Source organism: Rhinopithecus roxellana, chromosome 21, assembly GCF_007565055.1.
Source record: "Rhinopithecus roxellana isolate Shanxi Qingling chromosome 21, ASM756505v1, whole genome shotgun sequence".
NCBI lineage: Eukaryota > Metazoa > Chordata > Mammalia > Primates > Cercopithecidae > Rhinopithecus > Rhinopithecus roxellana.
Genome location: NC_044569.1, coordinates 2,380,644 through 2,397,280, shown reverse-complemented (window position 1 = coordinate 2,397,280; position 16,637 = coordinate 2,380,644). Strand labels below are relative to the sequence as shown.

The following is a 16,637-nucleotide window of genomic DNA, read 5'->3' as shown; positions in this document are numbered from 1 at the left end:
GCTCACTGGAGCCTCGACCTTCTGGGCTCAATAGGCTCAAGTGATCCTCCCACCTCTGCCTTCCGAGTAGCAGGGAATACAAGCATGTGCCAATACACCCAGCTATTTATTTATTTTCTTTTAGAGGTGGGGTCTTGCTCTGTTGCCCAGACTGGTGAATTCCTGGGCTCAAGCGATCCTCCCACCTCAGCCTCCCAGAACACTGGGATTACAGGCACGAGCTACTGCACCTGGAATGGCAGCTCTTCTAACTCTCCACCTTTTGCCTTTTCAGAATTGTTTCTTTAGGACCAATGCATATGGATTTTAGAGTGAGCCCAGGGTGTAGTAGTCGTTGTATAACATTAGACTCTTTCAGTTGCAAGTGTTAGAAAGCTCAAAAACTGATCTAAGCAAAAGGAAGATTTACCAGTTCATATAACTGAAAAGTCTTGGGGTAGAAACCTACTTCACAAATGGCTTTGTCCAGAGGCTCCAGTATTATACTCAGAATCCAGTTTCTCTGTCTTTCAATTCTGCTCCCCGTCTTTGTTTTCACATCCAGCCCGCCCCTACCACCACAATGAGTGCTGTACAGCTGCCCCCAACAATGGGTGCAGCCTCACATTCTCACAACTTTAGTGGTAAGAGAACATTTTCCTGGTAGTTCCTGTATGAGTCCTAGGCTTCACTCTGATTGGGTCAGTCAGGGCCACTACCCATCCTTGATCTGAAAACTGGCCACAAGGTTGGAATTATGTTGATTGGCCAACCCTGGATCAAGACTTTCCTGAACTATTCACTGTGGTTGCAGACACTTAGAGGCCTAGTCACATAGGATCTCTGCCTGGATCCCACATATGGAGAGCAGGTTGTAATGGATCCTCAATATTGGAGTGCTTTACCATGAAAAAAAAAAAAAAAAAAAAAAGAGGTACTGTTATGAGGTGGCCAAACCCTCTCAGAAGACCATGGTGAATGTCAGTCTAGTGTGTTTTCAGGCAGGTGGGGAGTTCTGCAGCCTACAGCAGGGCTTCTTGAGCTGTGATCTGCAGCTGTACCGGTCTTTGAATTCTTTGTTACCTGTCCATGAGGAGATCAACTTTGGCACTAGTCACACTGTTTAATTAAGCTGGCTTTTTGTTTTTCATAGCAAGACATTTCGAAGAAGGAAGCAATGCATTGATTTTACATTCTCTTGCCAAGTCCTTATCTTCTTGAGGACCAGCACTTTGAGTGGCATTCCCGTAGAGCACAGCCATTTTTTAGAGATGGGGGTCTCACTGTGTTGCCCATGCTGGCCTCAAACTCTTGGGCTCACGTCATCCTCCTGCCTCAGCCTCCTGAGTAGCTGGGACTATAGACACGGGTCACTGCACCCTGCTGAGAGCACAGTCTTCTTAAATAAGCAAAAAGAAGCTGTTGCAATTCAAAATCTTTGAACAAAGGGAAACAACCAAAAACCAAATACACCCAATTAGAGTGGGAGGAGGGCAGAAAGCAGATGCTTATTATTGTTTTATAGTAAAATAACTCAACCCAGCATCTTTGTTTTCTGAGCTCTTTGTTTTTACATTGTTGCTTAGAAATTCATAGAGTGGATAAACATGAGGCACTTGTACAGTTTGTGTTGGATAGAAAACAGGCATCAATATGCTGGTGCCAAGCTGTCAGTTGAATGAATCCATAAGGAATGGGGGAAAAGTGCTCCATTAAAATCTGTAGATGTATTGTTATGCAAAACACTTAAGCCCTCCTTTATCTGACAAGGCCTTGAAGTTCTGTTCTCCTGATGTGTAGCTCCTGGTAGGAAGCTGAGTTAACTCTGCACAGATGCCATGGGAAAAGTTCTTGGTTGATTTTTCTACCTCAGACTCACAACCAAATGATCTACAGAGTTAAGGGAAAGGAGATTTTTCTTGTAGCTATCTATTTACCATATAGTTATTCGGGACCTACTATGTGCTGGGGACATAATGACAAACAAGACCCGGTTTCTGACCTTGAGGAACTGAAAGGGATGGGGCAGGGAGTGAAAGACACACAGCTCACCATGGGAACAGCCACCATGACTGTTTGATGTTAAGCATGTGCCAGGCACTTTCTGTCACCAATCTCGATGAAATGTGGTTTGGACTTGGGCTGATTCAGGCCTGCTTGCCCGGCTGTCCTACACTGAGTAAGGTCACAGTGATGATGGCTCTGATGGGTGAGTGTCAGTCTTGGAGGGACAGTATGACTTTGATGGCTCATGACTCTTGTTATAATTTCCTGGTCAAAAACCTTCTCAGCTGGACAGGACTGCCTCAGCCTGTGCTGGCCAGCGTTCAGAACAGATGTACAAATTCCTACATTACTGAGTTTGGTGGCGAGAGGCCATCCTGGCATTGGTGATTTGGCTCAAGCCATGCTGTTTGCTTGTTTGGGGGAGGCCAGGGTCTGCAGCTGGAGGGACCCTGCAAGTCTAGGTCAAGGCACCTTGACAGGACACGAATTGTTTTCCTGGCTGAGCTCCTTGATCTTGGTCCTTCTTAATGGCTTGTCCTTGTTTCTCTCTTCCGTGAGCACAATATTCACTCAACATACTGAGGATGGAGATGGGACTGTGTGTGCGGTGGGAGGATGTTGGTGAGGAAACACACATGGATCATTAAACCCATGTGGAGTATGTTACTCAGTTAAGCAAAATGGTACCCGCGGGTCCCCTCTCTCCTTGTTTGGCTCCGATATCATACAGGAATTTGGATCCACGAAGGAAGAGTGTAAACGTTGGTGCAGAATGGAGCATCCGCCCCTAATGTCCCTGTTACTGCTGATGAGAGGCAGTTCCCTCTGTCGCGTTGTGTTTTTTGTTTTTTGTTTTTTTTGTTTTGTTTTGTTTTGTTTTGAGGCGGAGTCTCGCTCTGTCGCCCGGACTGGAGTGCAGTGGCCGGATCTCAGCTCACTGCAAGCTCCGCCTCCTGGGTTTACGCCATTCTCTGGCCCAGCCTCCCGAGTAGCTGGGACTACAGGCGCCCGCCACCTCGCCCGGCTAGTTTTTTTTTTTTTGTATTTTTAGTAGAGACGGGGTTTCACCGTGTTAGCCAGGATGGTCTCGATCTCCTGACCTCATGATCCGCCCGTCTCGGCCTCCCAAAGTGCTGGGATTACAGGCTTGAGCCACCGCGCCCGGCCACGTTGTGTTTTCATCACAGGTGATCAGAGTCCAACTACAAGGATTAGTTTTTAAAATGTGGCCTCAGTGGCAATACAGTAAACTCCTCCCTGGATTTTTCTTATCATCTTGCTCCCTCTAAAAATTGTCCTGTAACTCTTATAAAATGGCTTTTTTTTTTTTTTTTGAGATGGAGTTTTGCTCTCATTGCCCAGGCTGGAGTGCAATGGCGCAATCTCGGCTCACCGCAACCTTTGCCTCCCGGGTTCGAGTGATTCTCCTGCCTCAGCCTCCTGAGTAGCTGGGATTACAGGCATGCACCACCATGCCTGGCTACTTCTGTATTTTAGTAGAGATATGGTTTCTCCACGTTGGTCAGGCTGGTCTCAAACTCCCGACCTCAGGTGATCCACCCGCCTCAGCCTCCCAAAGTGCTGGGATTACAGGCGTGAGCCGCCACGCCCGGCCATAAAATGGCTTATTATTAACATTGAACTCTTAAGGGAAAAGCTCCATGATGTTGGATTTGGCAAGGATTTCTTGGATATGACACCAAACACACAGGCAACAGAAGAAAAATAGAGTAATTGGACTTCATCAAAATGAAAAATTTTGGTGCTTTAAAGGATACTATCAACAAAGTAAAAAGGCAACCCCCAGAAAGGGAGGAAATATTTGCAAATCACTCATCAATTGGATTCACTTATAGGCTATATAGAGAACTCATAAAACTTAACAGAACAAAAGCAAGCAACCTGATTGAAAAACAGGCAAAAGACTTGAACAGATGTTTCTCCACAGATGACATTTAAAGACTGATAAATCCATGAAAAGAGGCTCAACATCATTAATCATTAGGAAAATGCAAATCAGAACTATAGGAGGTACCACTTCACACCCATGAGAATGGCTGTTACCAAAAAACCAGAGAATAACAAGTGTTGGTAAAGACGTGGAGAGGTTGGAACCCTTGAGCACCACGGGTGGAAATGCACAGTGGTGCAGCTGCTATGGAAAACAGGATGGTGCTTCTTCAAAACATCAAAAATAGGATTATTCTGTGATTCAGCAGTTCCACTTTTGGGTGTATACCCAAAAGAATTGAAAGAAGGGACAGGAAGAGATACTTGTGCATCCGTATTCGTTTGGCTATTATTCACAGTAGACAAAAGGTAGAAGCAATCTCAGTGCCCATTGATGGATAAATAGATAAAATATGATAAATACAAACAATGGAGCTGGACGCGGTGTCTCACACCAGCAATCCCAGCACTTTGGAAGGCCAAGGCGGTGGATCACCTGAGGTCAGGAGTTCAAGACCAGCTTGACCAATATGGAGAAACCCTGCCTCTACTAAAAATACAAAAAATTAGCTGGGCATGGTGGCGAGTGCCTGTAATACCAGCTACTTGGGAGACTGAGGCAGGAGACATGGTTGAACCCGGGAGGCAGAAGTTGCAGTGAGCTAAGATTGCACCATTGCACTCCAGCCTGGGCAACAGAGTGAGACTCTGTTTCAAAAAAATAAAAATAAAAACACAAGTACAAACAATGGAATATTATTCAGCCTTAAAAAGGAAGAAAATCCTGCCACATGCTGCAACATGGATGAACCTTGAGAACATTATGCTAAATAAGTCAGTCACAAAAAAGACAAATACTGTGTGACTCCAGTTGTATCTGGTACTTACAGTAATGAAATTTATAAAGGCAGAAAGTAGTGTGGTGGCTAACAGGGGTGGGCATAGGGGAGAATGAAGAGTTAGTGTTTAATGGGCACAGAGTTTCAGTTTTGCAAGATGAAAAGAGTTCTGGCAGTGGAGAGTGGTGCTGGTTGTACAACAGTGTGAATGTACGTAATGGAGTGTGAACGGACTGTGCACTTAAAAATGGTTAAGGTGGCAACTTTTTGTGATGTATATTTTACCACAATAAAAAAGAAATATCACCTAAGCCAGGCTTGGTGGCTCACACCTATAATCCCAGCTATTTGGGAGCCCGAGGCGGATGGATCATGAGGTCAGGAGATCGAGACCATCCTGGCCAACACGGTGAAACTCCGTCTCTACTAAAAATACAGAAAATTATCTGGGCATGGTGGCGTATGCCTGTAATCCTAGCTACTCAGAAGGCTGAGGCAGAAGAACTGCTTGAACCCGGGAGGCGGAGGTTGCAGTGAGCCGAGATCACACCACTGTATTCCAGCCTGGACAACAGCGAGACTCCGTTTCCCCAAAAAAAAAAAAAAAAATCACCTAGGTTCCAGTAGGAGTTTTCTTGAGGATTACATGAAAAGGAGGGGGTGATAATGTGTTCTTACTTGTCTCACTCCGAACTGCTCTGTGTTCCTGTGGTATATGCACATTTAGTTTAACTGAATTCGGTTAGTGGACTTGGGTAAAGTGCGAAGAAAACAGCCATTCCCTGAGAGCAGGCAAGTCCGCCCACCATTCCCACCCATGCATTAATGCCAGGCTGGAAGACTGAGGCCCCCTTAGACCTTTTCTGATTTCCTGGCATCTCTCTTAGGATTAGCATTTTGCCAAATTGGAGGAGCTCCTGGTACTGCAAGGTATCTATTTTTCATATGTTGAGGCCCTTACAGCAGCTACTTTATGTGATCCTCAAATGAAGGACAAAAAGGACCTCCCAGCTTGTATTGGAGACTGGGAAAGAAGGCAGTCTGGTCCTCTGCCCTCGAGGAGTTTGCCATCTAATGGCAGAATAGTAAGATTAATGTAAATAAACACTGCAGTCTATGTCATGCAAGTCAGTTTATGAATATTCACTTATATGTGCACATATGCATATTCAGACACCTCACCTTCTTCCAGAGAAGATGTGTGGTGGCTTACAAAAATAATTTCAGTTAAAAAAAGATAAACACTCTTATGAAGAGAATTGTGTAAGAAATCTAGATAAGGCCGGGCGCGATGGTTCACGCTTGTAATCCTAGCACTTTGGGAGACCGAGGTGGGTGGATCACCTGAGATCAAGAGTTCGGGACCAGCCTGGCCAACATGGTGAAACCCCATCTCTACTAAAAATACAAAAATTAGTCGAGCTTGGTGGCAGGCACCTGTAATCCCAGCTACTTGGGAGGCTGAGGCAGCAGAATCATTTGAACCTGGGGATCAGAGGTTGCAGTGAGCAGAGACCCTGCCACTTCACTCCAGCCTGGGTTAAAGAGCGAAACTCCATCTCAAGAAAAAAAAAGGCCGGGCGCGGTGGCTCAAGCCTGTAATCCTAGCACTTTGGGAGGCCGAGACGGGTGGATCACGAGGTCAGGAGATCGAGACCATCCTGGCTAACACGGTGAAACCCCGTCTCTACTAAAAAATACAAAAAACTAGCCGGGCGAGGTGGCGGGTGCCTGTAGTCCCAGCTACTTGGGAGGCTGAGGCAGGAGAATGGTGTGAACCCGGGAGGCGGAGCTTGCAGTGAGCTGAGATCAGGCCACTGCACTCCAGCCTGGGTGACAGAGCAAGACTCCATCTCAAAAAATAAAAAGAAAAAAAAAAGAAATCTAGGTAAAAGGGCCGGCATGGTGGCTCATGCCTGTAATCCCAGCACTTTGGGAGGCTAAGGTGGGCGGATCACCTGAGGTCGGGAGTTCAAGACCAGCCTGGCCAACGTGGCAAAACCCCGTCTCTACTAAAAATACAAAAATTAGCCAGGTATGGTGGCATGCACCTGTAGTTCCAGCTACGCGGGAGGGTGAGGCAGGAGAATCGCCCGAACCCAGGAAGCAGAGGTTGCAGTGAGCCAAGATCATACCACAGAACTCCAGCCTGGGCAACAGAGTGAAACTCTGTCTCAAAAAAAAAAAAAAAAAAGTAAGAAATCTAAGTAAAAGGTAACAGACAGATGATGTCACAGAGAGATTTAGCACCTAGAAATTTATACTGTAATACTGTAATATCTCACAACATAATTACAGTTGGGTCTGAATTCAGCTCTGAGCTTTCTGCAGCCAAACAAAAAAGTTACAGAAGTCTGGACACGGTGGCCCATGCCTGTAATCCCAGACTTTAGGAGGCTGAGACAGGAGGATTGCTTGAGCCCAGGAGTTCGAGACCAGCCTGAGCAACATAGCCAGATCTCATCTTTACAAAAAATAAAATAAGTAGCCTGACTTGGTGGCATGTGCCTCTAGACCTAGCTACTCAGGAGACTGAGGTAGGAGGATCGCTTGAGCCCAGGAGTTTGAGTCTGCAGTGAGCTATGATCACGCCACTGCATTCCAGCAAAAAAAGTCAACTTAAAACACCATTACAACTAATTGAAATTTTCCTGAGTCCTCATAAAGGGTAGGCTGGGTGACTCAGTGGGCAGGTCTTTAATAACGTCCTTATAACACTCACAACAGTCACCAGTGTCTAGAATTCTTAGTGCCCATGGAGACAGAATGATGACACAGCACTGTTCAGTAGGAGCAGTTCTCTGGGGTAAAAATCCATGGGTCTCTGGTTATTTGGCTCCGTGCAGGGCCTTAGACAATCCTCTAGGAACTTTTTCTTTCTTTTCTTTTCCCTTTCCTTGCCTTTCCTTCTTTCTTTCTTTCCTTTTCTTTCTCTTTCTTTTCTTTCTTTCTTTTTTTTTGGGGGGGGGACAGAGTCTTGCTCTGTCACCCAGGCTGGAGTGCAGTGGCACCATCTTGGCTCACTGCATCCTCTGCCTCCCAGGTTCAAGTGATTCTCCTGTGTCAGCCTCTTGAGTAGCTGGGATTACAGGTGCCTGCCACCATGCCTGGCTAATTTTTGCATTTTTAGTAGAGACGGGGTTTCACCATGTTGACCAGGCTGGTCTCAAACTCCTAACCTTAGGCGATCCACCAGGTTCAGCCTTTCAAAGTGCTGGGATTACAGGCATGAGCCACCACACCTGGCCTAGGAACATTATTTCTGGCATGCATGATTTTGGTAAAAATTCGGTAGCCAACAGTTCAAAGTTACTTTCTTTGACAAGGGCCTGGAGGTCAGTTATTCTGTATTGTAGGTTAAGGACACACCTCCATATGTAAAAATCACCCAGATAGAAAGATAGGATTGACATTCTTTTACAAAAATTAAGAAGCTGACTCAGAACTTGTGCTTGAATAGGGGAGTCGCTCACACCTCTGCAGAGTGACCCAAGCCATGCCTGTGAGCAGGGTCAAGACTTTCCACAGGAAACCATTCTAAGTCATTCCAACACCTGAACAAATAACCAAGCCTTCAAAATTCCACTCTAGGAAGTATGAGAATAATGAAATATTTCTAAGTGAGAGTTACTAATTTCTCTTCATAGCCAGAGAAAAATTTCAACAGTGCATGGATGAAATGTTGAATTTTTAGCTAATGGATTCTGGGAATAAAGTAGTTGCAAATTGTGTCCCTAAGTAATTTAATGCATTTTCCTGCAGTGTAGTTTAATTCGGTCCATTGCATTTTTACCGAATTTTTTCAAAAATGCTGCTTTGGGCTTTATGGTTCCTGACATTGTGCCATTTTCCCTGATGAAGGAGAGTAGGACCTTTTGACCTTGAGGCTATTCCTATGGTCTTGACAGTGGTGAAGAGCATCACCTAGTTTTCTGTTTCTCTTTAGCAGATATCTAGATCATCCAAAAGTGGTTTCAAATCATGAAGAGTCAGGTAAAAAAGAGAACCAGAACATATTCCTCAGTTTTCTTGACTGTATAATGGAGAGGTGAATAGTATCTATCTCATAGGGTTATTATGAAGTTTGAATATATAAAAGTGGTACTGTGACACGTAGTAAGCACTCAAGATATCTTAGCTACTATTATTGCTTTTATCATTTCTTAGCATTTTTGTTTGATTTAACAAAAATAAGTCCTGCTGAACTTGACTGCTTAAAGATAATAAAGGGCAGATTTTCTGAAAGAATCAGTCACTGGGGTCTCCTGAACTAATGGGTTATAGTTCACGTTAGAAATTGTACAGAGTTGGAGGCCAGGGAAAGATTGGTAATTAAAGTTGCAAACTGGCCGGGTGTGGTGACTCACACCTGTAAATCCCAGCACTTTGGGAGGCCAAGGCAGGTGGATTACCTGAGGTCAGGAGTTGGAGACCAGCCTGACCAACATGGTGAAGCCTCATCTCTACTAAAAATCAAAAATTAGCTGGGCGTGGTGGCTCATGCCTGTAATCCCACCTACTCGGTAGATTGGGGCAGGAGAATTGCTTGAACCTGGGAGGCAGAGGTTGCCGAGATGGCGCCACTGCGCTCCAGCCTGGGCAATAGAGTGAGACTCTGTCTCAAAAAAAAAAAAAAAAAAAGTGCAAACTGTCTTAATATTGTTTTTAATAGAGCCCTACACAGGCTGATAGAGTGCAACTGGTCAATTGTAGAATAATGGTCTTTAAAGCCTGTTAGCTTCTCAGTAGAAAAAATGGCTTGAGAAAATCAGATTTAAAATTTGCTAAGCAGGAGTAGAAGAAAGCCTTTTTAAAAAGGTATAGGTTTACTCTGAGTTCATCCATTTTAGTTCTTACCAGCTGTATTAGTCCATTCTCACACTGCTATAAAGAACTACCTGACAGGCCAGGCATGGTGACCCATGCCTGTAATCCCAGCACTTTAGGAGGCTGAGGTTGGCAGATCACTTGAGGTCAGGAGTTCGAGACCAACCTGGCCAACATGGTGAAACCTCGTCTCTACTAAAAATACAAAAATCAGCTGGGCGTCATGGCAGGGCCTGTAGTCCCAGCTACTCAGGAGGTTGAGGCAGGAGAATCACTTGAACCCAGGAGGTGAGGTTGCAGTGAGCCAAGATGACTCCACTGTACTCTGGCCTGGGTGACAGAGCAAGACTCCATCTCAAAAAACAAAAAACAATAAAACCTACCTGACTGAGTAATTATGAAGAAAAGATGTTTAATTGACTCACAGTTCTACAGGCTGTACAGGAAGCATGGCTGGAAGGTCTCAAGAAACTTACAGTCATGGAAGGTGGAAGGTGAAGGGGAAGCAAGCACCTCTTACCATGGCGGAGCAGGAGAGAGCGAGAATGATGGGGGAAGCGCCACCCACTTTTAAACAACCAGATCTTATGAGAACCACTATCACAAGAACAGCAAGGGGAACATCCACCCCGTGGTTTAATCACCTCCCACCTGTTCTTTCTCCCAAAATTGGGAATTACAATTTGACATGAGATTTGGGTGGGGACACAGGGCCAAACCATATCAGCAGGTTTATTACTGGAGTAAGCAAACGGCCAGGATTTGGAACACACCAGTCACACTGACCTTTGGACAGTTGGAGGTCCAGGGAATTTTCACTGTGGCTTGACATAATTTGTGTGTCATAACACCAAGGCTAGAAAGTGTGGGCTTTGCGGTTAGACAGGCCTGGATTGGGGTCATGGCTTTGCCGCTGAACGAGCTGTGAATACTTGAGCAAGTGGCCAGTCTTTCTCAGCCCCAGTTTCATTGTTTATAAAATCAGGGTAATAGCATCTAGTAAGAGAGGTGCTGGGAGGAAGTTTAAATAAGAGAATACACGTAAAATACTTAGCACTATGTTTAATACATTGTTGGTGGCTATTGTTAGTGTACTTTAAAGTTAATTCTACATGTATAAATAGGTCCTTTTCCAGAATCTGATCAGAGTAAGGGCCTAGGAAGACTGAGAAAACAGCCTACAGGTCCTAAAATGGAGAAAAGTAAGCCTCGTCGAAGTCTAAAGTTGGGTCTAGAATTATCTGACCTCATTATTGATTTTATAGCCAAGGAGGCAAAAAACATTTACATAAGGTCTTAATTCAGTAAGATCCACCCCCACTTTAATATTAGCTTCCATGTATCGTGGGATTAACCTGTCCAAGATTTTCTTTTTTTTTGCTGTCCTTTCAAGCCAAGAATTGGAAGGCCAGGCCCCAAGTTTGCCAAACATGGGCCTGATGGAGAAAGCCAACTTTAAAATATGTAATCTCTTTAATAATCTTAACAAACATACAAAATAACTTAAAATCTAAAAATTTAAGAGGAATAAAAAGAAACACAAAGATACATGAAAAATTAGAAACTGAAATAGTTTTATTTTAAAAGAAAAAAACAATTTGAATTGAACCTTTAATGAAAGATAAAAATAGAAAATGTTTTTTTAAAAAGGTAAGAAAAATGTAAGGCAAGAACTCAGAAATGAAACAGTGCAAGTTAGAACAGATTACTAAAATGGCACAGCTATATAAAGCTATAGAAGTTTTAAAAACAAGGTAAAAATATGTCCTCTGTAAAGATAATACATTCATCTGAAAGTAGGCGAGCAGCATAATTTTGAAGCAGGTCCTCTAAACTGGAGCAATTTACCCAGGTTGGTCTTCTGCATAGGCTGCTGAGGGCAGGGCCACCAGTTAATGTTATTGACACCCTTTGTTCAGTGCTCCTGAGCCACTCATCAAGGTCCTTAACCTGTAATATTTGGGTCGTTCCTCTTGGCAGCTCCAGGCTATGGGATGTTGTTATCCCTGCTTTACAGGGGAGGAAACAAAAGTTTGGATGCACGCCTTGCCCCACTAGCAGGCCGTGGAGCTGGAGCCCAGAGTGATGACAAAACCTGTGCTCTTATTCTCATTTTCTGCCTTCCAGGAAGCATCATTATTATCATCAACTATAAAGACAACAGGCCAGGGCAGTGGTTCACACCTATAATCCCAGGGCTTTGGAGGCTGAGGCAGGTGGATCACTTGAGGCCAGGAGTTCGAGACCAGCCTGGCCAACATGGTGAAACCCCAATTCTACTAAAAAAATACAAAAATTAACCAGGCATGGTTGCAGTTGCCTTTAATCCCGGCTTCTTGGGAGTCTAAGGCAGGAGACTCGCTTGAACCCAGGAGGTGGAGATTGCAGTGAGCCGAGATGACACCACCGCACTCCAGCCCAGGCGACAGAGTGAGACTCTGTCTCAAAAAAACAAAAAACAAAAATGAAAAACAAAGACAACAGAATTCCTCTCCTCTTTCTCCCCCCTCACCTCATCAAAGTTACCTATCCATTAGGAGAGAATGCCACTCTTAACAAATGTCCCAGCAGTGGGAAATGTGCAGTAGGTATCAGTGTATCCTAATAATGCACTGTTACATTTTTTATATTTTCTTCTCCCTTTTTTTTTTTTTGTTTTTGGTGAGAATTTATCCAGTTATTCAGATATTCAGTTCGGTCTCCTAAGTATTTCTTTGATGTGGCCCCTTTCCTCCATCTTTGCTGATAGTACCAAGTTCAGGTCACCATCCTGTCCTTCCTTGTGTTAGTTTCCTGTGGCTATTGTAATAAATAACCACATACTTGGGTGACTTAAAACAACAGAAATGTATCCTTCACAGTTCTGGAGGCCAGAGTCTGAAATCAAGGTGTGGGCAGGGCTGCGCTCAGTCCTGAGCCTCTAGGGGAGAATCTGTTCCTTGCTTCTTTCAGCTTCCGGTGGCCACGGCATTGCCCAGCTTGTGGCTGCATCACACCAGTCTCTGCCTCTGTGGTCACACTGCCCCTTCCCTGTGCATGTCAACCTACCTCTTCTTATAAGAATACATGTGATTGCATTTAGGGCCCACCCAATAATCCAGGATAACCTCCCGTCTCAAGATCTTCCATTTACTCACATTTGCAAAGACGCCTTGTTGCCATGTCAGACAACATTTACAGGTTCCAGGGATTGGGATGTGGATGTCTTTTAAGGGGCCATTTTTCTTTTTTTTTTTTTTTTTTTTTTTTTTTGAGACAGAATCTTGCTCTGTCACCCATGCTGCAGTGCAGTGGTGCAATCTCGGCTCACTGCAAGCTCTGCCTCCCGAGTTCATACCATTCTCCTGCCTCCGCCTCCCAAGTAGCTGGGACTACAGGTGCCCGCCACCACGCCTGGCTAATTTTTTTTGTATTTTTTAGTAGAGACAGGTTTTCACCATGTTAGCCAGGATGATCTCGATCTCCTGACCTCGTGATCCACCTTCCTTAGCCTCCCAAAGTGCTGGGATTACAGGCGTGAGCCACCACACCCAGCCTTAGGGGGCCATTTTTCAACCTATGGTACCCCTAGACGTTTGCAACCTTCTCTGCCTTCTGTCTTCCACCCTGCAGCCCGAGTTCTTCTCAACATGCAGATCAAGTCATAGCTTTAAAACTCTTCACTGGTTCCTGGGGCCCTCAGATCCATCCTGTTTCCCAGTGTGGCCTGCGAATACCTCTCTCCCTTCCTGTCCCTCACTCTCCCTTCCTCATTATGTTCCACCCATGCCCCACTTCTTCCCGTTCCCCAGAGAAGCTGGATCCGCTCTCTCCTCTGGATCTTGGTGTGCTCCTCTGCCTGGGCCATTTCGCTTTTTGTTTGGCCCATGCCAGTTCATCATTCAGTTCTCATTCCTTCACTTCACTTCCTCCAAGAAAGCTTGCTCTGCGTGTGCTGGGCGGGGTGCACTCTTGCCCCATCCGAGCTCTTGCCTGAGGGGGCATGTTTACCTTGTCATGGGATGTGCTCCCTGCACTGGACACGGTGCCTGACACACAGGAGACTTAAATGTTTGTTGATGAGAATGCCCGTAGGAGGGGAACCTCTACATCCACCTACCGAGAGAAATACTGCAGCAGAGAGCGCTAATCCACGTAGAAGTCTTTGCTGGAGTGATTATATATGTGGATGCCAAAAGTTTCCACAGCCTTTATTTTTAAGCAAAAAATCAAGAACCATGTGATTGTGAGATCGAAGAAAATATTTTCATGTTTTTTATCTGTTTTCTTTCAGGCCATTCCTGTGTTTCTCACTTTGTGTAATGTAGCTGAAGTTATCGTCTGTGGGTACCAGAAGTGTTTTCAGAAAGAGGTAAACGATCATGCAAAATGCTAGTGTTACTTCCTTGTTTTAAATGTCAAAGAAGCACTCTTCTTTTTATGGCCCAAATTAGTGTCTGCCTTTTCCTGCCACCAGTCTCCAGGCAAGATTGCCTGACAGTGGTCACTGATATCATGAGACACAGTTTTGACTTTGCTGCAATTCACTAGACATATGTGGGAATATTGTTGATGTGAACTGAACTCAGATCCAGGCCAGGCTGACCCAGACCCTTGGGAGACAAAGAGGTGTTTGCTGTTTGCCTGGTGGAGAAGCATTCCCACCCCCAGCCAATCTAGCACCACAGGACAAGGCATAGCAGAGTTTTACACAGGGTGCCGGGACACTAGCCCACCCCAGGGAAATTTGCTTTTCTCTCCAATACCAGCTGTACCTCATATGAGCTAGAACACGCTCCTTCACCTTCCAGGCCTCCATCTGTGCAAGGTGGTAATAATGACAGCAACTTGTTCAAGGCTTGTTCGAAGAACACAGCAACTATCATTGCTAAGTAACTGCTTCCAGCCATTTCCTGCATGCAGTAGGTGCTCTGCACATCAGCAACGATTAGTCATGTTATTAGAGGTGGTTTTAGTTTGGTCTTTCTTTTCAAAGTCGTTTTGTTTGTTTGTTTTTTTTTTTTTCTGGCATTTGCTATTTGATTTCATACCAATTTTTGGAACATTTTAATTTATTTTTATTTTTAGAGACAGGGTCTTGCTCTGTCACCCAGGCTGGAGTACAATGGTGCAGTAATAACTCCGTGCAGCCTCAAATTCCTGGGCTCAGGCGATCTTTCTGCCTCAGCCTCCTGAGCAGCTGGGACTACAGGCACGAGCCACTGTACCTGGCTACTTTTAAATTTTTATTTGTAGAGATAGGGTCTTGCTATGTTGTCCAGGCTATTCTTGAACTCCTAGGCTCAAAGGATCCTCCTGCCTCAGCTTCCTAAAGCATTGGGATTACAGGTGTAAAACATCACACCCCACCCAATTTTTGGAACTTTTAAACTATAGAGAGGCCAGCTGGTCACCTCAAGCTACATGCTTCTTACAGGTGTGAGGAAAGGAGGCTGTGGCCATACCCGATCTCCCCCCATCATCTCGCCGCTCCTCGGAGGTGGCTCTGTCAATGATCTCTCCCATCTCCTACACTGTGAGCCTCTCCCTCGCTGCTGGCTTATTGCCCTGAGCCCATAAACATGCTTGGTGTTATCAGCCCACCGAGGAGAGGATGGGCTGTCCTTCCCATGTGACAATGAGAGACAGAAGAGACTCACTTCACCCAGCCCTGGAAGGGTGTGTTTACAAAACCAACCCTTGCACAGGAAAATCTCAAGCTGCCTTGCCCGTGCACCTCCCACTCTGCCTCATCCCTTCTCTCCCCTCCCATGCCACAGGCCTCAGACAGGGCCGGGCTTGGTGTTGTCCACGCCCTCTTGTCCCTGTCACCTTCTGCTGCTCCTGCTTCTGCCCCCACTGTTCCCCTGAGACTGCCCTGGCTGAAGGCACTGGTGGCTTCGTCTGTGCCACTCATCGTGTCTGTTTCCACCATTCCCCTCACTTTCTCCTCCGGCCTCTCTGGGCCCCCTTGGCCTTCATGCCCTCTCCCTGCTTGGTTCCCTTCCTGTGTCTTGGGCTTTTTCTTCATCCATCTTTCTTTTCCTTTTCCTTTGTCTGCCTCTTCAGGGTCTCCCTGGGCTGCATCTTAGGAGCCTCTGTCCTCATGCCACACACTTTCTGGAAAATCTCATCCATACCCATTGTGCCAGCCACCTTCTGCTCATAGAGGACGCCGAAGTCTCCATCTCCAGCCCAGACCCCCTGCTGAGCTCAGCGCCCCTGCAGAGCCCTGGGACTTGCTGTCCTGGTTCTCCCCAGACATCTGAAATGAAACTGCTCTGTTTCTCCAGACCTGCTTCTCACTTGGTAACCCCAATCCTGGTCATCATCACCCAAGTCAGAAACCTAGGAGGCCCCTTGGAGTCCCCAGTATCCCCTCCCGGCCACATCCAGCCTATTACCAAGTCTGTGCCTCCTCCACCCTCATAGCTGCTGCCGCCCTAGTTCAGTCCTCATTTTCTTCTCCAGGCGGCCTGGCTGGGACTGAGGAAAAAGAGCTTGATCCCCTGAGCCCTTGCGCAGGGCCTGGAGTGAGCAGCCCTGGGCTGAGACCGTTGTTGTTTTCTATTTGGCAGTCCCACGGCCCAGGCTGGGAGATGGAGGCCTCTCGGCACTTGGGCTGATCTCTGTGCGGTTGGAGGGTTCCCCGGATAGGCACCTTCCTCTGACCTTTTACTTACAACACCATCGTGCAGTTTCCATAGTTCTAACATGCGCTTCTTTTCTTTCACATTTTAGTCGAATATCTACAGTGGGAAGGCTCTTACAATCAATGATGTGTCATGGTGTAGTTTTTTTTCTTTCTCCCTAATACATAAAATAAGTGGAAGTTTTACAATCGGTGGTATCTTAGGGTCAATGAGATACGGCATGATTTTCCCCTTGTCTCCGGCCTGCTTCCCTGAGTCTTCCAATGGCAGGAACCACGTTGTGGTTCTCCTCAGAGCTCTGGGCTCAGCCTCCAGAACTGGGACTGAGCTAAAGAGTCACTAAATGGTCACTGAAGTTCAGGGGCAGAACCTCCCTGAGAGTGGCTTAGCTCTGGGAACCTGA

At 45.7% G+C, this 16,637-nt stretch overlaps 1 protein-coding gene across 1 annotated transcript in view; it reads left to right on the top strand.

The window, feature by feature from the left end:
- Positions 1–16,637, top strand: part of TMEM241 (transmembrane protein 241) — a 143,331-nt gene that overhangs the window by 37,558 nt on the left and 89,136 nt on the right. Inside the window, exon 5 of the mRNA XM_010383238.2 lies at positions 13,876–13,953. Coding sequence (XP_010381540.2) covers positions 13,876–13,953 — 78 coding nt within the window. The remainder of the gene's footprint in view (positions 1–13,875; positions 13,954–16,637) is intronic.